This window comes from Zerene cesonia, chromosome 29, assembly GCF_012273895.1.
Source record: "Zerene cesonia ecotype Mississippi chromosome 29, Zerene_cesonia_1.1, whole genome shotgun sequence".
Taxonomy (NCBI): Eukaryota; Metazoa; Arthropoda; class Insecta; order Lepidoptera; family Pieridae; genus Zerene; species Zerene cesonia.
In genome coordinates, this window is record NC_052130.1 from 5,335,146 (window position 1) to 5,359,350 (window position 24,205).

General features: G+C 32.4%; 1 protein-coding gene across 1 annotated transcript in view; it reads left to right on the plus strand.

Annotated features, from left to right (window-relative positions):
* The window catches only part of LOC119837931 (octopamine receptor Oamb), a 90,641-nt gene extending 67,726 nt beyond the window's left edge, over nt 1-22,915 (plus strand). The window contains exons 3-10 of the mRNA XM_038363725.1: nt 806-948; nt 14,238-14,474; nt 19,263-19,473; nt 20,107-20,254; nt 20,635-20,908; nt 21,225-21,442; nt 21,892-22,050; nt 22,473-22,915. Coding sequence (XP_038219653.1) covers nt 806-948; nt 14,238-14,474; nt 19,263-19,473; nt 20,107-20,254; nt 20,635-20,908; nt 21,225-21,442; nt 21,892-22,050; nt 22,473-22,476 — 1,394 coding nt within the window. The 3' untranslated portion in view covers nt 22,477-22,915. The remainder of the gene's footprint in view (nt 1-805; nt 949-14,237; nt 14,475-19,262; nt 19,474-20,106; nt 20,255-20,634; nt 20,909-21,224; nt 21,443-21,891; nt 22,051-22,472) is intronic.
* Nucleotides 22,916-24,205: the final 1,290 nt, after the last annotated feature.

The window sequence follows — 24,205 nt, forward strand, 5'->3', positions numbered from 1 at the left end:
GCTACGGTTAGGCAAGAAACGCAGGTTCGAATCCTGCCTCGTGATGAAATTTTTTCTATTCTTTCAAAATTTCTCATATGGTGATGTTCTTAAGTATAAACAAACTAACAAAAACTCACATCTTTTACTCCGAGATCACCTACAAGTCCACATACATATACACATGTCTAACATGTATAATATATGCATATGTCCAACAGTAAAATATTTTTAGAAACTGGTTTAGTAGTTCTTGAGATTAGCTCATTCGGATGAACAAACTATGCAGCTGTATACTATAAGCATAAAGATTATAGTATACAGTTCCCCGCAGCTTTGCGCGTGTAGTCAAGAAATATTCAAAATACAAAATTGTATCCCTTTTTGTACTAAAAGACTACTTAAAAGATACCTACATCATAGTAGAGCTATTTGCATGTCAAATTCAGCCCATCTTCAAATCAAATTTAAATTTCTACATTTGCGTTTTATATATTACTAGCTTTTGCTCGCGGCTTCGCACGCGTTAAGTTCGGAGTAGTTTAAAACATGTTACTATACATGTAAACCTTCCTCTTGAATCAATCTATTTATTAAAAAAACCCCATCAAGATCCGTTGCGTTGTTTTAAAGATTCAAGCATACACAGGGACAGAGAAAGCAACTTTATTTTATAATAATATGTAGTGATTAAGTTTAGCATAAATAAATGTAATGTGCTTTTGATCAAAGTAATATAAACACTTCCCCCTCTTTTTGATTTCTAATAGCAGATTATTTATAAAACTTCAATCAGAGTTGATGATGAAAAAAATTTCTCTTACAGGCAACTGCTTGGTGATAGCGGCCGTCCTCTGTTCCTCAAAGCTGCGTAGTGTGACGAATCTATTCATAGTTTCACTGGCGGTCGCGGATCTGTTGGTGGGCCTTGCCGTGCTACCGTTCTCTGCGACTAGGGAAGTTTTTAAGGTAAATAATAAATCACTTTAACGTGTTTTATTTATAGTGGGATGAAAAACGCTTGTGTTAATGCAGAATTTAAACTAATAATTATAGTTAGAAATAACTAACTCACTATAGATAATGATAGAATCAACTAACAACATCGTGTCGATACTGATATGTCCGAGAATCAAAAGTCCGATGACATGATGGTAACATCTTCTTACCGTACTTAGCCATTGTGGTAAATGGCCTGAACCTTCATAGAAGGCCCGTGTCCCTACAGTGGAAACATACCTATTTATATAGGCTGATGATGATGATGATGGTGGTGGTGGTGATGGTGATGATGATGATGATGATGGTGATGATTATGATGATGATCTTTACATGAAAATACTAAGAAGTAATATCAGTATATAATATAATATTATGATCAAATGAACGCCATATTCTTACGTAAATCATTAATGAGGTACTATATAAAAATCCAATCCCGGGAGTAAATACAGTGAGAGCCCTCCACAGTTTAATCTCTTTACTGAATGGAAAATACGATTCAACTAAAATTACATTGTAAATTACGAACGCAGTACACAGATAAACAATATTATTATATCGAAATCGAAATACTTAAAACTTTGATATAATAGATAAATTGAATGCTAACATATATACAAAACATCCTATATATCCTTCTGTGATTTTGGGATCCTACAATTCAGGTGATAACATCGTGTGCTCAGTTTAAAAAAAATTGGAAATAATGTTTTTAAGCGTTTGATTTGCGAGTACATATAAAATTTAGAAATTAAATACTTCTAATGTGATCGGACATAATACTCTCGTACATTTCTTTGCAGTTTATTTTAGTGTAATAATGTTTATTTACTAAAAAAGTTCAATGACTTCCGCGGATAGGTACCATTTTAGATTCTAAAATGGATACAAATATATATAACTATAACTCCCTACTAACTTTCTAACGCTGTTAGAAAAGAAAAAAAAAACTAGTTGAATTCACAACCTCCTTCCTTTTTTTGATGGCCAATTAACAGAGATTAAAATTAAAAAGAGAGTGAAAGAGCAATTATACATTATTTTATCAGTAAACTGTAAATTCTTCTAGTGGACAAGATCAGATTAGATATTATATTTTTCCTCAAATTACATTATAATAACGATTAGTGTATGTTTCCAGATTCTATTCTATATCCAACTTAAATAAAATCAACTATGTGAAAGAGTTTGCAATTCACTAAGTCAAGTATTTTGAATGCCTCGGAATAACTTGGCTTGACTTTAAAGTTTTTCCATGTCAATTGAAGATATGCTAAATAATAATCTTGTAGATTTTAAGGACGAATAAAATACGTCGACAAATTACGAATAAAAATTTTAATGAATCCACACTTTCCTAATTAAATTAGCAGACTCATTATTGTCAGACCCCGGGTGTCACTCAGGTTATCACATAATAAAAAAATGTCTTTTACTCACGATTAACGTAGCTTTCTACAGGCTATATAAAAAATATAATCGATTAAAAATAATTTATTCATGCAAGCAAAATACAAAACAATCAAGTTAATCACATGTACGCTGTTTTAAAAATCATTTAATACGACAAGTGTCAAACAGTCAGTTCTATTAACAGTTATTTATATTTCATATTAGGCATTCTAAGCCGTTAGGCTTTCTTCGAAGTTACGATACCAATTTACGGAATAGAAACCCTATTTTAAAACCTTTATCTATTTGAAGTTAATTAAACTGTGCATTGCTTTCACAAGCCACAGTTTTCTATCGAATATTCTAAAGATACGAACGAATTGAGAACAGGGAAATAAAATTTTCCATCTTAACGTTGTGAGATGTCTGTTGAGGTTAGGTGATTTTTATCGGTACATTTTCTATTTCGAGATCAGAAAACAGAGTATTTTACATTGAGAAATATGTTATTAAAGCTTGGTGTAGAAGATTGAACATTTTTCAATTAATTTTCCTTTGCAGTTACAGAAATTTCCAACATAAGAATTAGATTAAACTAAGATAAGAATTCTAGATATATGTAAAATACTGAAGGAGAGGATTTCAATACTTTTAATGTATCTAGAAACCTTTTCAAAATTCATAATTTGTCTAGATTCAGCGTTAAAACTGTTATACTTATAGATTTCTGGTAAATCTATTTATATATTAGAATAATGAGATTTCAAAACAGTGGTTGGTACACACATCTGTATACTAGACAATCGTCCCGGCTCCGCCCGGATATCAAGATTCCTGTTTTATCGCAAAAGAGAATTTATCGGGATAAAAAATATCATATCACCCAAGTCAGCTCATACCCTGTCTGTACACAAAATTTTATCAATATCCGATCAACAAGCGCTTCCCTATCATGAATTAAAAAAAAATAAAATAAAAAAGAAAACAGTTTCAGCGTGATTGACGGACAAACATCCAAACAAACTTTCACATTTACATTAATATAGTGTGATCTCTAAAAATGGTGAAAATAAAACCCCACAGTTAATGTTCAACCACGACTATTAAGCATATTTCGATAATTTAGGTTGTTGTGAGTGCTTTTGTTTATTTCGATAATGCGCTGATTCCTACAATGTTGTGAAGCCAACGATTAATGTATGACTGGATGTCGCAAACGACTAAACAAATAAAATAAAACTTCATAAAAATCTAACTACATTTTTCTCTGCACAATAATACATTACATTTTAGTACTTGGATAGCTTATAATCTAAACTAATCTAACTAAATACACTATTAACTAAGATGGCAATTTATTCTACTTAATATTATACTAGTTGTGTGGTTTTAGCCACGTTGAATGCGATGTGATATGACGATATTAGCCCGCTAACACAAAGAAACATACTCTTTAGTTTCATCTATATCTATACTTAACGATATATAACTAAAGAGTTTGTTTGTTTGTTCACTTAATTACTGACATAAGTACCACTATTTTAAGAAGTAATGTTATTTATGTGAAGGGTAACCCTCCTCTAAACCAGAACAAAAAATTTAATGAGAATTTTCATTTAAATCTTTTTGTAGAAGCTTTACGTAAAAATGTAACAGAAATCCATATATTCTGGCAAACTGTCACGCTTATCATATGAGTAGGTTATATATAAGAGGTAACAAGTATTTAGAAATTAAAAACTTTTTAACAGGCTTTTAAATGCAATTTATTCATTATATTATTAACCCGACGTTTCGAACACTTTACAGCGAGTGTGGTCACGGGGAGACGAGTAATATAATGAAAAAATCGCGTTTAAAATCCATTAAAAAGTTTTTAATTTCTAAATATATATATAATATTTGCGTAAAATCAAACACGAGAAAATACTATGGTAAACAAGTATGTCAACCATAAAGCAAAGAGTAATTAATACGTTTCAAAGGCTACAGTCAAGGGCCGAGAATCCTTCAGTAGTTAATTTATGCGTCAATATTGCTGCATTTATTGATTAGTATTTGGTTCGCAGTTTAGTATGGAATTTTCGATATAGATACGTTTGCTCTACCGACATCTCTATCTATCTCTTGTTTCATTTTGCACGATCATTATACATTCAGGAATTCAAATTTTTAACGGTTTTTAAATTCGTCAGCTTGCCCGTGCATAATATAATAATATAATGAGTATTTATATACGAATTTATTACACACATAGGCTACTTTTTACCTGGGTACCACCTGAGTGACACTGCGGGTAACAACTAGTCTACACTAATATTATATACCTTTTGTATTTTTGTATGCTTGTAATTTTTTCACGCAAAAACCACTGAAATTCAAAAATTCGTACACCATGAGAAAGCTGCAACTTCACTAACTGACAAAGACTATATAATAAAATATATAATACTGCGGGCGCACAGTTAGTAATAAATAAATCGCATTATTCTACAATGCGGTATCTAGTTTTATCTAAATCCACGAATGACGCAGTAACCATACGAAACAGCCCCAAAAGTGTTATTTTGTGCTTTATTACCCGCCCACGCCGCGCTGTAAAACTCTACACAATCATTTTAAAACGTTTCACTACATTCGACTTTATGTAGTTGTTTTAGTAATGTTTTTTTGTATTCAAAACAAAATAGTGATGAGGGCTTGATAAGGTATGAACAGTTCATTTTGTTGGTAATTTAGTTGCATGTTCGTTGTGACGCTTTGAGGAAGTACGATCAAATGTTGAAAACGTTTGATTAGGGATCCAGTAACAATAATAAATATTTTCTTTATAATACGAACTCACTTTATAAATGCGAAATTTTGTAAGGATGTGTGTGTGTTTGTTGCCTTTTCACGCAAAAACTACTGAACCGATTGCAATGAAATTTGGTACGTAGATAGCTGGATAACTGTCTAGTCTAAAAATTTGAATGCGGTGTAGTTTTTTATTAAAAATTAGATCCTGCCCGCGGCTTCGCCCGCCTCCGTATTATTCTTACCTTTTAAACCTTCCCTGGACTATTCAGAATGCACCAAAAACATGATTATAAAAATCAGACCAGCCGTTCTCGAGTTTTGGCGAGACTAACGAATAGCACTTGATTTTTATATATAAGAAGATAATAATTATAAGATACCCACATATTTATTTTGCTCCCAGCTTACATATTTTATGATGATGGCTCAGCAATATTACTGAAAAACAGAACATTAGGCAATATATCACTCAACTCTAATGACTTTTTTATCGATGCAAATTATACGTTTATATGGGAAGTTTCCGTACTCTCTCCGTAACTGTCTGTGTCATTAATACCCACGTATCAAATGACCGTTACATGTAATGTGATGTTATAATTGTGGTGTTTCGTCAAATGACAAGGGGAAAAAATACAAAAATGAGAAAAAAAAGCTTTTATTACACCTTAAAACACACATACACATTAAAATAAAAAAACAGAATAAACCACTGACAATAAAAAATACAAAAAAGGGAAGAATTTATATGCAACGGTACATTTAAAAATAAATAAATAATTATAATGTGTATTGGAAAATATTTCTACTTGCGATTGTCTGTATGATCGGTAAAATAACAATCCTTTGCACTTGTATAAATACTTTCGGCTTAAAATTATAGTGCAGGGTTGCCCCATGGCAACACGAATACCATCGGTAGAGCAATTTACAGAGAATCTCACAACAAACTTGAGTTGGAATAGTTTTTGGAACTCGTGCCCTAAGCTAGGTCTCTCAAGTGTTCTGGTGTTATATGTGTGTGTGATATGGAGTAATTCAAGAAGTCAGCTTTTCCTTTCCTTGAGGAAAGCTGTTGACATCTTCACCACACCCACAACACTCCAGGTTTGTGGATACTCTTGGCTTTAATAATCGATCATAACCCGGTGACGCACCAGCAGTTTTCCCTAAAAAAAGTAGTATCGTCATGAAAATAATTCCATTTCTGACTTCGTTATTAAAAAGAAAACAGTGGCGTCTCAGTTGCATTGTGATCCAATGTTATTAGTTACTGAGGCTATAAGATGACGTAGGAAGTATTGCTTTGATAAATTTATAGTTCAATAAAATACGTTAACCAAGAAGTTTGTTATGTCGAAATCTTTTGTGATCTGTTGTTGTTTTGTGTTGTTGCATAATATTACTGTTTTCTTCTTCTTTTTATAATAAGATCTAAGAGTATTTGCATGATAGGTAGTTATTCTATTGTTATTTAAATATCAAAGGTTCGGACATGTATTATATCCTTTTACATTTGGCTAAAATCGAAAAACAAATTTATTTACTATACTATATTTATAAAACTTATTTATGAAACAAATTTGTATTACACATAACCCTCTTCAAAACACTCGGAATTATGAAGAGTTTTCAGTCCATGCTAGAACACAAGCCTCCTATGAAAATATAGGCAATAATCCACCACGCTGGCCAAGTATGGGTTGGCGGGTTGACTTGCTGGTTTTTTCACGATGTTAACCTTCGCCGTTTCGAGCAGTGGTTTCGTAATCTACGCACAGAAAATTTTAAAAATCAATTTGTTTCTTGCATTTTCGGGTCTCGAACCCCCGACAGTTTTAAGGTCAGCCACCACAAAAAAAAGTTTAGAAATTTTGTATAATTGAAACAAAGAAAAATCAATAAATCAAAGCCAACACACGAACAGCAGCATCTAATAATACGTAATGAATCACTTCCATAGTACACTTTACTTCAATACTTTTAATCTCTGCATAAATCTTTAGGGGATTCATTTAAAAATAGCGGAAGATTCCTTTCAATGCGCCTCTGAATTATTCATTATTAATCATTCAAGTGAAACAATATGATAATTTAATAAGGGTGTTGTTTGTGTGTTCGGTATTGTATACTAACGTCTATGCCCTATACTAGACATACTAGGAATATACCTCAGAAGCTCTTAAAAACGTTTAAATAGTCCAAAACTTTAAAAGGCCACTTCAAAGGATTGAATCAAATAAATTGTCTTGCTCTTATACAGAGTTTAAGGAAGTAAATTCAACCCTAGCGATCCTAATGAGAATAATAAGATAACCCATGAAATTATTAAAGTGTCACCTAGATAACTGAACATATTTTCAATTAAATCTATTCATTTGTACATACAGGTGAAGCTAATAAAAGCGTGGTAAAAACAGTCCTAATGTAACAAAAATTACCAGAATTTTCCGACGCATAAAAATGTATACGCGTATAAGATAGTTACTTCATAACACTTTGTTTAATCTGCAATCGTAACAGATATCGTATAATAATAAATAATAATAAAAACATTTATTGATATCAAAGCCACACAGAAACAGAAAAATGTAAAAAAAAAACATAGTAAAGAATTTAAAAACTAGAACAAAATATTACACATTAAAACTTACAACCTAAAAAAATAACACAAGTACTGTGGGGCAACGTCTGTTATCAAAAGGGGCCTCTCAGTATAAAGCTGCAGTGACTTTTGAGTCAACTAGCAGGACTAGTAATGGAATAACTGATAATATTGCACGAGAACATTCACAGATAATAAAATCAACAAGACCAATAAACATTAATGACGTTTTCCTTATTTCTTTCACTATTTAAGAGCTCGCTGTAAGATTATTATATCTATACTAATGTTATAAATCTGAAGAGCTTGTTTGTTTGAACGCACTAATCTCAGGAACCACTGGTGCGATTTGAAAAATTCTTTCAGTGTTAGATAGCCCATTTATTGAGGAAGGCTACAGGCGATACATGTAATACGGGCGAACCCGGGGCGGACCACTAGTGATTTGTGAAATTCAAGACATTTTTTTAATACAATGTTGCTGATAGATCATAATCAGTAATGGATTGATTGAGGATCGTTTTAACGTGTGATTATGTACACATCAAGATAATGTAGATCATATAATCCACATCAATAATAATTTGTTGTAATACAGCAATAAAAAAACTAAATTTTCTTAACACAATATGAACTACATAAAATCTAACTACGGTAGAAGACGTTGCTATTAAGACACGCACGAAAATGCTACAATTTTTTTTTTCTTTATTTTAATTATATTTCTTGCGTACCTATTTATTGTGTTATTTTGTTTTCATTGTTATATTGTGTTGTCTTAATTTTATAGTTTATTTAAATTGCAATTTTGTGGAGTCAAATAAATGTATCTTTCTTTCTTTCCTTCTTTCAAAATGATCTCTGAGCACTTAAATATTACTGAACAAAATAAACAAGGATTAAAAAGTAGCTTCACAAAGATAACGGAAGAGGAAAAATACAATACAACATTAGGATGTAAACGACTCACGCAGCCCCAGGTAAAATGTTATAACAGCGAGCCTGCGAATCTAATTCAAATATTTACGATCCACGTAAAACATTAGCGTTGAATAAATAAACGTGGCTCCAGTGAGTTATGTGTCTCTTGAAGAATACTTTAAATTACTAAGTGGTTATTAAGGCAAAATCTCCGCTGCAGCTAGAAAAACTACGGAAGAGTATGGTTTAGATCTACACGTGGGTTGCCATAAACCGTTGATCTTTTATTTATTGGTTTTTTGCTGTGTCTACAATTTTCACTTATTATCAACGAAGTGGTTTTTCCACGTTTTTACGTTTCCCGAAATTCCTGAAAGTAGACTATATATTATCTCATATTTGTAATCTAGTGTCAATGTGGAGTCCTATTGTAGTCTTTATTACATACACAATAATTTCCAAATTTACATGCACGATATTGCAGTACGAAAAAGACATTTAACGTTTAAAAATTTATTTAAACAACTGTTATGATGACTTTTATGACATACAGAAGAAACAAAGCATAGGTAGGCTGTATTCAAAAGATATAAACCCATTTCGCTGTTATATAACCTGGTTTTAATTTCATTAGAGCTGTGCAATGCAAGCTTTCATTGTTATACGCATCTAGTAGGATCTACGTATAAGATAGCTGCATTTTACTGCTTCATTAAAAGAAAATCAGTTAGTTTATAGTATAATATAAAATTACCTGTGATATAAATAACATAGAATGCTGTTTTAATTGTGTAGACCGACTACTAAAGTTTCAGTGGTCTTCCTGTAAAATCATAGCGCAAAAGACATCAATTTAAATTAATTTGAACAGGTTTTAATATTCAATAATTCAATAAATTTTGCTAGAGCAAAGCTCTCAATCAAAAGGTCAAGTTACGAAGATGATTGTTATATGAGCAGCAATAAAGAGACCCAAATTTAATACAATATTGTTTACTTTATCTCTTTTAAAATTACAAATTGTACAAGTGTTGCCCAACTGTTTTCATATTCTATTGAGTGATTCTATTGGCATGATAGCTCCACTGGAAATTTTGTAAAATAGCTAAAAGCGAACAGCTAGTCGACCCGGTTTCACCAGTGGTACATATATAGTCTTTTGTCACTCAGTGTAATTTCAGCTTTCTAATTGTGAAAGAATTTTTGAAATCGGTCCATCCGTTCACGTGTGATGGCGTGACCAATATAGATAATTAATCAAAATATTTGTTTCAAGCACAGGTTTCTATACAAATTTCAACTGATGCAGCTATAAGTTGGATAAATAACTTATTTCCAGTAATAAATTAATAGTAATAAATTCAATACAAAAAAAAATTAAAGCAATAGACGGCATTTCCAAAATAAAAAAGGGTACATATTAGATTATGTTCTTTGTCAAGCTATATCCATACCAAGTTTTAAGCAAATCGGTTGAGTGGTTTAAGCGTAAAGTTGTAACAAACAGACGGTAGAGATTATTAAAAACTAACCGATATAAAATAAGATAGCAATGTTCCCAAGTGCTGATACGTACAGACGGAAACGCTTTATGTCTGTGACGACAATGCAAATGGTTAAGAAGTTAACGTGTGGTGTAAGAATTTTAACCGAATATCGGGATTACGAAAAATTTTATAGTTACTTTAAACAAAAAACTTCGCATAGTTGCCGTGGGCTTCCAGAATACAATTTTCATGTGTCTTTTTTAATATTTGTAACAACTCGTTCTAACTAGGGAAATCTCTAAATATATGTACCTAACTGTTCGCCCTGGCTTCGCCCGTAGTACAGAAATAGCCTATGTCACGGTGAATTGCAGTCTTCTAATGGTGAAAGAATTTTTGAAATCGGTCCAGTGGTTTTTGCGTAAAAATGCTAAAGATATACAAAAGTTTTTTCTTTATAATATAAGTGTAGATTAGAGCAGATATCACATCATTACATAGTATACAACAAAATCGCTTTCTCTATCCCTATGTATGCTTAAATCTTTAGAACTACGTAACGGTTTTTGATGGGGATTTTTCTTATAGATAGACTGATTCAAGATAAGGTTTATGTGTATATAAACTACTCCGAATTTACCGCGTACGAAGTCGCGGGCAAAAGCTATCATATATGATTTTCCCACAAATTAGGGAAAAACATATGTTTTTAACTTGAACCAAACAACATCTATTCTATTTTCGTGGAGATAAAGTACATCGAATACTGTGCGGTGAACAAAGGCAAATGCCTCTTTTACTTCAATCTATTTATGGACATATCTTAACCATCTTTGAGAACAGGTTAACCGACCTTAAAAAAGGAGCAGGCTCTAAATTCGGAACGAACCGATTTTGACGATTCTCTTCTTATTTGAATGCTGATGCCGTATGGTCTCATAAACATTTGGTCTAGTTCTGGCAGTTAGAAAGAGATAATAAAAGGTTAGGAACATGGGACAATGAAAACAAGAAATAAGTGAATCATTTGACGGTTTGTTGCAATGCACATAAGAAAAAAATGCACACAAAATGAAATAATGGAAAATGCAATAAAAGCGTAACATTTTATACTTTTGTACTTTTATCATTTAAACCAACATACACTAAATAATTATTTATTTATTATTGTATATATCAGCGTTTTACGGAACGTGTAATGTTATTTAAGCTATTTACATAATTGCTGTCACAATCGGATATCCTCAGACTAAACTCAAATGTACTCTGTGTTTATAGACATGCTAGCAGTTATAACTAAAAAACTATTACCTCTTATTCCTAGTTGCCAAGTTTTATTTTCGCGACAAAAGCCAATACATATAATATTTATAGAAATCATTTGAATAATTCATTTCCACATTTATCATCCTACTAATATTATAAATGAGAAAGTTTGTTAGGATGTGTGTGCGTTTGTTGCTCTTTCACGCAAAAACTACTAAACCGGTTGCAATGAAATTTGGTACGTAGACAGCTGGACAACTGGAATAACCTATAGGCTTTTTATCCCGATATACCTACGGGATACGGACTTACGGGCGAAACCGCGGGGCGCAGCTAGTTTATCATATTTGTATATAGTGTAGTATGAATTTAGTGTTGTGTATTAAGAAATAAACATAAATTGTTGCTCCTTTGTTTCCGTTGTACACACATTCAAATTAATAAATTGAAAAATATAGATATATGTATAAATGATATTCCCTTTTATACCGAGTAGCTAGATTTACGGCTACCCTAATGGTAATATGAAATCCCTTTTAAATGAAATGTTTAGTATATTAGATTGTCAACATAGAGATTAGCGCCTAATAATAACCCTTTTCCTCCCGAATAATTCCTTTTCATCGTATAATGAACAATTAAAGATTAATTTAAGGTAAAAGAGCCTATCTATCTTATCCCCGAGTAAAGTTACCCTTAATAAATCGTTGAGAATTTATAGTTTTGTAAGACAAGGGTCTTTTGGATTAGCGCGACTTCTCTATTCCATTTTGTTCCAATGGTAAGTGAGCTTTGATTGCAATATTGGTTTTTTGAAGCAATTGAGATTCCTCAGATCAAAAATGTTTAACATAAATTTAACTCAAGGTCATCCGTCACTTCTTAATGAAGCGTTTTGCAGTTACCCTACTGTGAAGAGCCTAGTTAAAACCTTAATGGATAGATCAATTGAATGCTAAATTTTCGTTTCAATTCGACTGTATTTTTGTTTTTGTTTCATCAGATCTTTCGATTGGGTGAACCGTTTTTGATGATCCTTTTCTTGATTCACATTCCTTGTTATCACATTTCAAATCGGTCTTTTTCTGACGAATGCAAAGACCCCCTCTTACTTTTTTTTGTAGTTTTTTGTTAAAAATTTATAATTATTAATCTTGACATTAAGCGAGTTAATTATAACTAATATTTTAATATTAAACATCCCCAAAATCTCAGTTACTAATGAATACAATAACAAGTCTTCAAGAGGCAAAGAGGAAATACCAAGGTTCGTATAAATATTCATTATTACATCTGCAATTGAATTAAACTGCCGTACCAGATGTTACCAGTCCTACTATTGTTTCGATAGTTTCTGAATCGAGGAAACTTCGAGTTGAGTTGAACTGAAACTGTTACGAAATTTCTATACAATTTTAATTTGGATAATATTGAATGACATAGGTTCTTGTAACAAACGACTTTTCAAGTCTTGCTATATCGCAGTCATTTAAATGTATGCGTAGAAACAAACTTATACTATGTAGAGATATGTAAGTTGTAGCTGCCGACGTCACTTACATGGTAACAGAGTAAAAATGGGCGTAATATATGCAGATCAGATGTGCAGATCATTAAATATGTCTGAGACAAAGCTTCTTCTTAATACAGTAAAATATATCAGTAAGCGCATAAATAGAAGATTATAGACACAGATTTCTTTTGTTCGACTATAGAAACTACTGGCAGCTCGTACTGGCTGCGCTTTGACCCGGGGTAGAAATAAAATATAGTCTTTATATATATTATATACAAAATAATAATTATCAACTCATAGGTAATGTGTGTAAATCGGTAGATCCAGAGGGTCTTTACTAGGTCACAAACTCAGAAACTCACATACACACAAACACAAATTTTACATGTTTATAATATCTGTTATATTACATAAAATATAAATTGTATCATCTAATATATAATTCACTGTCTCGCTAATTGCAAAAACATTTAAACACAAAGTACCCTAAGTAAACAAATGAAATAGTAAGGGAAGATGGTCTGATTAAGTTGTTTCCCTAATGTTTACTCGCCTTACATACGTGTCGTTGCGACAGCCAAAGTATATAAACTCGTCAGACTCATTAGCAAAGGGAAAATACTATGCTAAAAGGGAAGGCCCATTTGTGGCATTGAATTAATTAAAGTATGTTTTAAACACCACGAATTCTTACTCACCTATTACGTGATTTGCTGAAGATAGATTCCTAGCTCCACCCTTTTATTTCATATAACAAAGCTGTTGAAAAATTTGTGCAATAATTTCCTCCATAGTGAAGTCCCGTGTACCCTAGTGGGGTATGGGACAGATGATATTCATCTGTTTCACTGATCGATTTTCTTTATTGAAGGTGATCAGCCTTCTGTGTCCTGCCAAACCGAGACATTTTTTTTTGCGTCTCCTCCGGGATTCGAACCCAGGACTCCTCGGTTCTACGTTCACGCGTTAACCACTGTACCAAGGAGGCGGTCGTTTTGCCTTACGTCCGTAATACCTTTTAATATATTCTTGTTGTGGGTTTACATAATATTATGTGCCTTAAATAGATATCACTAAGCGAAGCTTAAGATTTTCTAATTATAGCTTGAACACGACTACCTGAAATAGTTTACTTTATATTACTTTCGATATATACTATTATTTCCCACAATCGAATATCGGTCCTTAGCAGTCGACGGGGATAGGCTGAAGTGAGAAGCGAGTGATTTTTCACATGTCCTTAACTCATCTCATACATGTTATGTTCCAGATATGGATATTTGGAGACGTCTGGTGTTCCGTCTGGCTGGCCGTCGACGTCTGGATGTGCACAGCATCCATACTGAACCTGTGCGCCATCTCCCTCGACCGCTACGTAGCTGTCACCAGACCAGTTAGCTACCCATCCATAATGAGCAAGAAACGCGCTAAGGCCCTGATAGCTGGTGTCTGGGTTCTGTCCTTTGTGATCTGCTTTCCACCGTTGGTTGGATGGAAAGATAAAAGGGTGAGTTTGAAAAATCCGTCTTTGTATTAGGGCTTTGGCAGACTTTGTTGTAAGTAATGAGCTATTTTGAGCAAATCGTGCTACCATTTGAAATGAGCAAGATTGTAAGGCAGGGTGGACACTAAGCACGGAACTAAACAGTTATATTACACTAATAGCTTATTCCTATTCATTATCTATTAACTCTTCGCCTCGATTCCATTCAAGCAGATTCTTTTGGTCAGTTCTTCAAAATTTCAAGTGCCAAAATTATATATCGTAACAGATGGAGGTAAATACAACCAAATATAATTAAAATCCTTTATAAATGAATATGTATCTATTATGATGATTCTAGTAGAATGAATCGCGTAAATATATAGTAAATTATAATAAATTTTATGTTAGGATAGATCAAATACTCATGAATTAAACTTTTAGGCTACATTCTATAAAAAAAGTATAGAGGAGGAAAAAAACGATACATGTAATAATATATATTCATGAATGTGTCATTGAATAGACTTTAAAATGAAAATTTAGGTTTCTTATTCAGTTTTTTGCTAAAGGAATCATTTGAGGAGGGATACGCATTTGAAAATACATAAAGTAAAACATTTTGTAGTCCATACAAGTAAAGTCAGTGGCGAAAAGCTACTAAAATAGAAATATTTTGAAACTAGAACGTAATAATAATGAAATGTTTTCCTTAAACAAAATCATTGAGATTCTGAAATATAATAAAATACACTAACACAGATAAGCTCAAAAACTGTCTGAAATTCAATAGCCCAGAAAACAGACAATATAATACTAAACCTACTCAAAGAACATCAGCGTTGGCTATAAACGCTAATCAAAAAGAAAAAAAAAAACACATCTTTCGTTAAATAAGCATTTTTGATCAGACCACTTTAGCCAGGCCCGAAATTCGCTTAGAAAAATAAAGACTAGGAGCCCGATCCTCAAATAGCTAGTTCAAGATATCGTGCTTAATAAAAATCGTTCACTAGTCTCGGGTCCCCAGCAAAATTCACTGGAAAGCCTTCATTAAAAGCCCGACACTGGAAATTTTAATCCAGCCCCGTTTTAACACTGTAGAGGAAAAGTAAATCCACATAAAAGATAAAGTAAATGAGTATTCAGATAAAAGCGATGAGAAAGCAACGAATAAGAATCGAAAAGCAGCAATCAATGCTTATTTTGTTAATCAAGCGAATCAAATGCCATTTCATTTTGCTGATTTCGTTGTGATTCGATTTTCGATCCTGACCTTTGGCATTTAGGTTAGCAATCGTTTATTGATAATTTATCACGGGATATACTGTCAACCCTCTTCAAGCGTGTTAGTTCGGGTTCGTGACTTCGGTCGCCTGTTAATGCAGTTCCTGGGAGCTAGCTGTGAAAAAGTTTGATTCAGAAAGTTAGATGGATTGTATAGAAACCCCCGAAAAATGAACGCTTTTATTAGACTGAGTTATTTACGATTTTTTATGTTGTACAGCCATATAAAACTTACAAGTGTAGACTTTTTACCTCTGGTAAGGAAAAGGTTTTATTATCTTAAGTTTTAGATTTAGACATCATCATCAGCCCATACACAATGTTCCTACTGCAGAGACGTACGCCTCCTATGAGGGAAAGCTTTAGACACTGCCTATTAACTAGAGAGGTTTTCCAAAAATTGTTATTTTATCATCAACGTAGAAAAATATAAATTATTGGAATTAAATGAATTTATTATCAATTGAAAACCAGAGCAATTGTCCTAGTTTCCTATTGTATTTTATTAAACTTACAACAAGTATAAAATTTCAGATATAAGTAAATAATCGGTACATGTGAACATTGCTTTTAATATTATGTAGAGTAAAAGCCTTAAATTGAGTCTGACTTTTTATGCATATTTCCAAGAAAGCTATCCAAAACCTTCATCACCATAAATTCTCATAGAACGTTCCGTTATCTTACCTATTCTTAAATTGTTTTCGTTCAATGAATAAAAGAAACATATTTCAAAACATTGAAAATAACTTAAGCTATAAAGTATAATGTAAAGAGGCGACTAATCCCAGATTTTCGCAGGACCACAATGGGGGACAGAATAAGCCACTGAAAATTATGATTTTCATGAATTATTTATTTATTCCTCACTTTTAATCGAGTTGTTTCACGAACCCTGATTATCACTTTAATATGTTTTCGTTCTGAGGGAATTTGGGATATGAAACGAGGTAGGCATGTAACTATTATGAAAAAACAGATTTATATTAAATTCTACCCATGTTGTTGACGGAAACTCGTTACTATGGATGTATTTATAATATGTAGGTACATAGTCGGATTTGTATGGAATTCAACACAAAGATACCATGTAGTTAAGATTACAACATGAGTTTACTTTTTATCTGTAGTAATTAGGTATCAAGGATCGGTGACAAAACAATAATTTCATGAGTTTATCTAATTATCATTTAGTTGATTCTATCATTAAACGTGTTTTTATAAAGAAAACAAATATTTAATTGTTCGAAACATGTTCACAAACTACTTACTAACACGCCTGTGTATTTACATTGCAACTAACTGTAACCCTCGGCGTTTCTCGCGTGGTATCCGGGTAAAAAGTAGTCTATGTGCTAATCCGGACTACAATCTATATCTGTACTAAATTTCATTCAGATACGGTAAGCCAACAGCTTATCGTGGCTGCCGTCGCGTGAAAGAGTAACAAACATCCATGTGTCTATTCTTAATAAAAAAATCCAAACATACGCGCTTATAATATTAGTAGGATGTAACAAATAACAGATACAGATAAAAAAAAGAACAGAAAGGAATGACGTGCACATTGTAGTGGCCTATTAATTTCTCTTCTCTTCTTTTAAGCCCTGATTCACCCATAGTTGGGTATAGGCACTTATATGTAATTTATTTAAAGTTAAACCGGACTCAAAAACGCCAGACTCAAATATGACAGCAAATTTCGGCTGATAAATAATCACACGCTACATTTATAAGCGTAGCCCGGTCAACAAACTAGTTACCATTTATATGAGTTTAGCATTTACATAATGTCGTAATATCGGAGGGCAAAAAGCCAATGTGTTACCAAATTGCCCCAAACGACTTTTGGAAATCGCCGGATTTATTCTATAACAGCACGCACGCGGTTCCGCTTGTGTTTATTGATTTTTTTATTAAAGGTAATTTCCCATGTCTCTATGGCAAGATTATTTGGTAGTAATATCATATTCTTCGATTTTTATATGATGGAATACCAATACCTAACACAGATAATATAATAAAATATACCCCTAGTAATTGTAATTGTTTTACCATGACAATGATTTTAAGACAAAATTTGATAAAAAAAAAAAACGAAATGCCATTGGATTATTTTTGCAATCTTCGTTGTAACATTAATAATTATTAAGGTATATATTCAATATTGGCCCTGGACTAAGAAATCAATGATAAATAAATAAAAATAACCAATGTCTTCGTTTATATCTGTAATCGGTTTCTTCTGTAAACTTTTTGGTATCGTATTATATGTATTTTAAGTGGCAAATAGAAGTATTTCTATTTCTGTTTCTATCGGGTAATAAGACAGCGCTGACCACGATCTCACTTCATAGTAAGCTGAGATGTGGTCAAGATGGATATATATTATTGCTTATTGGTTATTGCTGACCTATTCAGCATCATAACCAATCCAATGTGACTATCCGTACTTTTGTTTGTCTTAAACATGACCTACTTGCATATGCATCTTAAAAATAATTAAAAGCGACTTCGGTACTTTTTCTTTTGTCTACAAAGAAAGGAGTTGGGAAAGAACTGAATCTGTTACACAACAATGGCTTGCAAAAAAATACAATGGCCTTTTAGTCTTAATCGAAAAAAATGCAAATTTTATTCTTTATTATGGAATGCCTATCAAATAAACAAAAAATGCGCCGAAACATTTAAAAAATTTACTGTTTGTTAACATGCTTGTCTGATTAAACTGATACAAAATGAGTGTCTTATTTTTATTTAGAAAAATATTGACTCGTACCACTCCATAAATAGGGCATATAAAACTATTCCTGGATTTTTGGAGGAAGACGTTTAAATTCAGTTAAAACTTTATTGGAATTTTTTATCGCTTCTGGATATGTCAGTGTATATTGATAAACAGATATTGGAATAAAAAGAATCGATAAAATCGTGTGGCGCTATGATACAATCTGTGGTATAATGTTTTGTGAGTAGTATAAAATAATTAATTAATAAAGCAGTTGTCAACTGAACTTGATATTGTTAAAACGTATTCTCTCTGCATTACAAATCCTACTCATAACACAACATTCTGATCTCAATTTAATCTTTATAAGCCAATTCAATATTTTAAGCTTAAAATGGGGGTGATGTGAATCAATTGTTCTTCTCTTATTGAGAATCGATCATTAACGATTATTTTGACTTTAGTAAATATCCATATGACTGAATACTTCTTCATAATATCTGTAAAGCACTTTAAAGGCAACAATACTAAACAAATAAAGCACTGCATTAAAGTCAAGTAGTCTTTAACGCCATAAAATACGCTCAGACTTCAAGAAACTAGCTGTTCGCCCCGGCTTCGCCCGTGGCACATATTATATAGTTATATACTCTATGTCACTTAGTGAATTTGCAGCTTTCTAATGGTGAAAGAATTTTTGAAACCTGTCCAGTGATTTTTGCATGAAACAAACATACAAAAAACAAAAGTTTTCCCTTTTATAACGTTAGTTTAGATGACTCTCTCAAATATTATAGCCGCAAGACGAGCATCAGAAAGGGAACCCAGAGATCCACCCTCCTTGCCCGTGGACCTGTGAACTTACCAACGACGCTGGCTACGTGGTATACTCCGCGCTCGGTTCCTTCTATATCCCTATGTTTGTGATGCTGTTCTTCTATTGGAGGATTTACAAAGCGGCTGTGAGAACCACGAAGGCAATTAACCAGGGATTTAGAACTACCAAAGGTGAGCGAGATATTGTATAATTTTTGCATTTGCATCTGGGTATATTTTATTGTTGGGTTAGTTTCATTTAATTATTTGTAATAAATTAAGTATATTAAGTTGATAAAATAATCTAAAATTGTAATGATATTCGCCATGTTGAAAAAATAGCAAATACAAAGTTAAGATTTTTATATAGAATAGGAAAAATTGATCAAACGGCGGGATTGAAACCTGTGTTATTCTGCCAAACCGTAGTAAATCCAAAATTTATTTCCGCCTCTTTCGGAACTCTTTTTTTAATTATTTTGTTTTTATTGTGTGATAGGGAAGCGCTTGACTACCATCTTGATAGAACTATGCTATGCCGGTTCAAAAGGGCTTCTCGAAAAAGCCTTAGTAAATAAATGTTTGAATTAAATAAAGTCAGATATGACATGTGCATAAGATAATGTGTGTCTATCAACATATTTAAAGAGTAGGTGATATTTTAGCATATAAACAAACGAAAGTTCTCATGTAACTAACGCTAACGAAGAGCTTTTCTTTCTGATACGGGTAATTTCAATTCAAAAATATACTGCTATTAAAAGTGTAATTCCTGTTTATTTCACCGTGAAATATTATAGTAGACTAATGAATCTCATTCTTCAGGTTTAGGGAACCGTTTCGATGACAACCGCTTGACTCTCAGGATACACCGTGGCCGAGGTTCTGCAAGGCCTCACGGTTCACCACTATCGACAGCATCTAACCATTCTACTAGCACTTCGTTAAGCGCATCTCCAGAAAGAATTAGAAGGTATTTCCGTTAAACAATATGTTTTTCCTTGATTACATTATAATACACAAAAATATGAACTATAATATGTAAAAAGTACTGCACAATTTTTTGCACAACGACTTCAGTAAATAGTTAAATGAATAAATTGTTCCCGTTCCATATATAACAAGAAAAATAACACAAATACATCTTATATAGCAAGAAAGTACTTACTACAATTATACCAGAAATCAACAAATATATTGTCAATGTTTATCGACTTCTTCGTCTACAGATCATTATAAATGTGCAATTTCATTTCTGCTACATTGAACAGAATAAATGCAGAACTACCAATGTCGTATCTACTTAATTTTCAATTTATAGAAATATGTTAAAAGATCCAAATTAATTTCTAGGCATTCAAGTGCACGGAGAGCCCATGAAAAAATCAAAATTTCCATCTCGTACCCTTCATCAGAACAGATATGTCCAGCTTTAGAGAACTCGAGATCGCCGAGTCGATCACCAAGCCCCTCCTTATATGCTGTTCATTATGAGAGAGATGGGAGGGAACTCACTGAGAGCAGATTGCGGGTGAGGCCTCATCACCTCACACCTGGTTCTTTATATGATGACTTGGAGGATAAACCAAGAACGAGGCGCATGGGAAAAAGAAACATTAAAGCTCAGGTATATTTAAAATTAGCTTGATTAGCTAGTTTACCTTACGCCAGGCGGTTACACCCGCGGAAGAACCCACGGGTATTAATATAGCTCATGTTTTATTCTGACGTATAGGCTATATAAGGTAAAGTTTCAATATATCCTTTGAATATCACATTGAAATAAATATGTTCACCAGTACGTAAACAAATACCAACGATCTTTATTACCTACATTTATCTTTATCTTCTTTCTGAGGAATAACCAACTAAGTTTCAAATACCCAGGAAGTTATTATAGAACTTTCTCTACAACATTTGAATTGAGCTAATCTGCCTTACAGGTCAAACGGTTTCGTATGGAGACAAAAGCTGCTAAGACCCTCGGCATCATCGTCGGCGGCTTTGTCTTTTGCTGGCTCCCTTTCTTCAGCGTGTACGTGGTGCGAGCATTCTGCGGGGACTGCGTGACTCCCATCATCTTCTCGATCTTGTTCTGGCTTGGCTATTGCAATTCTGCTATCAACCCTTTGATATATGCGTTATTCTCGAAGGATTTCAGGTACGATGTATATAAATGCTAGCTGCGCCCCGCGGTTTCAGCCGCGTAAGTCCGTATCCCATAGGAATATTGGAATACAAAGTTGCCTGTATGTTATTCCAGTTGTTCAGCTATCTACGCACGCAAATTCATTGCAATCGGTTCAGTAGTTTTTGCATGAAAGAGTAACAAACACACACACATCCTTACAAACTTTCGCATTTATAATATTCTGAGGAAGGTTTATTGAATAACGTTCGAGAGCAATCGAAAGATACTTTTGTCAAAAATAATTAAATATTTACGTAGATTTTATTAGAGTTCTTTAGTCTATTTTATTTTAGGTAATAGCAATGTTATTAAATTCGCAAAGTTGTTATTAACAATTTAAAGTATTATTATATAAATAACAGTAGTAAAAGACTCACAATTTTTTTCTATCTTTCAAAGAGTTTAACGACCTTTCACAGGTTCGCTTTCAAGAGAATCATATGTAAGTGCTTCTGCGCTGGTGGCGGATCGCGAAGAGAATCAGACGGCACAGATAATGCAGTAAATCGGCGTCCTAGACCAGTGCACGGTCATTCACATTCTTTAGATGAAGATGCCCCCGCGTCTAGTGCTGATAGGTATATAGAAAGATTTTTTATAGGTATAGGATATTTAAATAATTAGGGCCCTTAATAAATATAAGCAAAGTGTGGTAATATATACATAGGAATAGATTTAGAAAAGTAGAATTCTGTTACTAAATAGGGTTTTAGAATGGTAGACCCCGTAAAATCTTGCATGTTATGGATTGTCTCTAGGTGTAAAGTTATATACGAAACTAGGATCAGAGAATTTTATTTAACTATTCACCTTTGTAATTTCAAAAATTCTATTTTTTGTCTTTAAAGTTAGTAAAACCATTTAACATCACAACCTTTACGTTGTTTTGTCACAGAATCACACGTGCAACGAAAATGCTTACTAAATTAATTAACCTGTACAAAAATATTAAACGAACTTAATATTTAAATAGTCATTTATACCATAATTCTCTTTTCAGGTGACGTCAAGCTTTGCGACGGCAAAACGCCCAATTCAAAACTTCCGTCGCGTGTGTATAAACAAACACTTAATAATAAATATATTATAATATTATATTATATAGTAATAATATGTATATAACTATAAAGCATCATGTGTAAAGCACTATTCTAAATGTTGTATCTAGTCATATTATTGTTGTTAAAGCGTCCTTTATTATAATGAATAAAATGGCTTGGAGCCAATTTCGCTTTTGCACCAGAGATGTGGCCTTTCAAAATTTTATGGATTTTATTAGATCACTATTATGTGTTATTGCTTTTCAATTACTGAACGTTTTAAGAATGATGATAATTGCAATTCAAGTGTCATAATATAATATTGGTACCTGAAAGGTTTAGAATACGTACGCTATAAGCACAGATAACATAATTCTATACCTATCAGTAAAATATCCAATCATATAAATACAATAAACTTACAATAAACCATATCTTTTGAATTTTTTAAAGGCCAGACTACTGAGAGAGCGGTAGATAAAGTGGGTGTTTCCTTTTCACTACATAGTATAAAACAAAGTCACTTTCTCTGCCCCTATGTCTCTATGAATGCTTAAATCTTTAACTACGCAACGGATTTTGATGGCTTTTTTTTAGTAGATAGAGTGATTCAAGAGGAAGTTTTATAAGTATAATAACATCTTAAACTACTCAAAATTAAAGCGAGCGAAGCCGCGGGCAAATATTATAAGAAAACCCTAGTCCTATTTATTATTATTAGTATTATATTAATATTCTTTAAATTGTCGTTAAAGTTTACGATGACATTTTGAAATTACGTAACAGAAAAAAGGGTACCCCTGTCTATTTTATCATGGTTCGAAAAAAAAAAGACTATTAAATTTGTGTAGGCGTTGAATTTATTTAAAAATAATACCAATAGTTAGATTAAAATATGTGAATAATATAGTATTATGTTTACATTACACACTTCTAATTGTATGAAGATATGAAGTTAGTTCATGACTCATTATTGTGGACGGGTTATCTGAGCTTAAATATATACTTAGATACATATCTTATATATTATATTATAAAAAAACCAAAGATTATGTAATTTACGTTATATTGTTATTCGAAACTAACTAATAAGTATCGTATAAGATCTATTATTTGTAACTACATTCTTGCAAATAAATTTAATTTGAATTTGAATTTAGGATGTTTAAAAAAAATATTACTATTGTATTTTCATGTTTTTGTTTTTAGCATGCATCATATAGGTGGTTATGATTTTCGTAATTTAAAAGATGTCATGTCAAATCATGAAGGGTTACACGAGTCACTAACTTGCGCGCAAACATTGTACGAATGTTTGCGCTCATCTATGGAAAAAAACGCATTCGCATATGCCATCCTACTCTTGTGTGCGTAAACTCTGAGAATGTGTAATCGTGTGAATGTGTGACCAGCATATCTTGAAAAAAAATTATTTGTTTTTTAAATATTGCAACCCTAAGTTGTTACTTAAAACTGTTTACGATTTATTTATATATTGTAATGAAAGTAATTACATAGTAAATAATATTAATTCAAATCACGAGAAACAAAAGAAAGGTGAACTTTAGCGGATAACATTATTTGAAAAATCTGTCCAAACCACTATCAGATTTTTAAATGCTTAAGGCGAGGTGAGTTCTAAGACTCGCAAATTTTTGGTTCGTTTTTTCAATTTTTCTTATACAAAATGGAA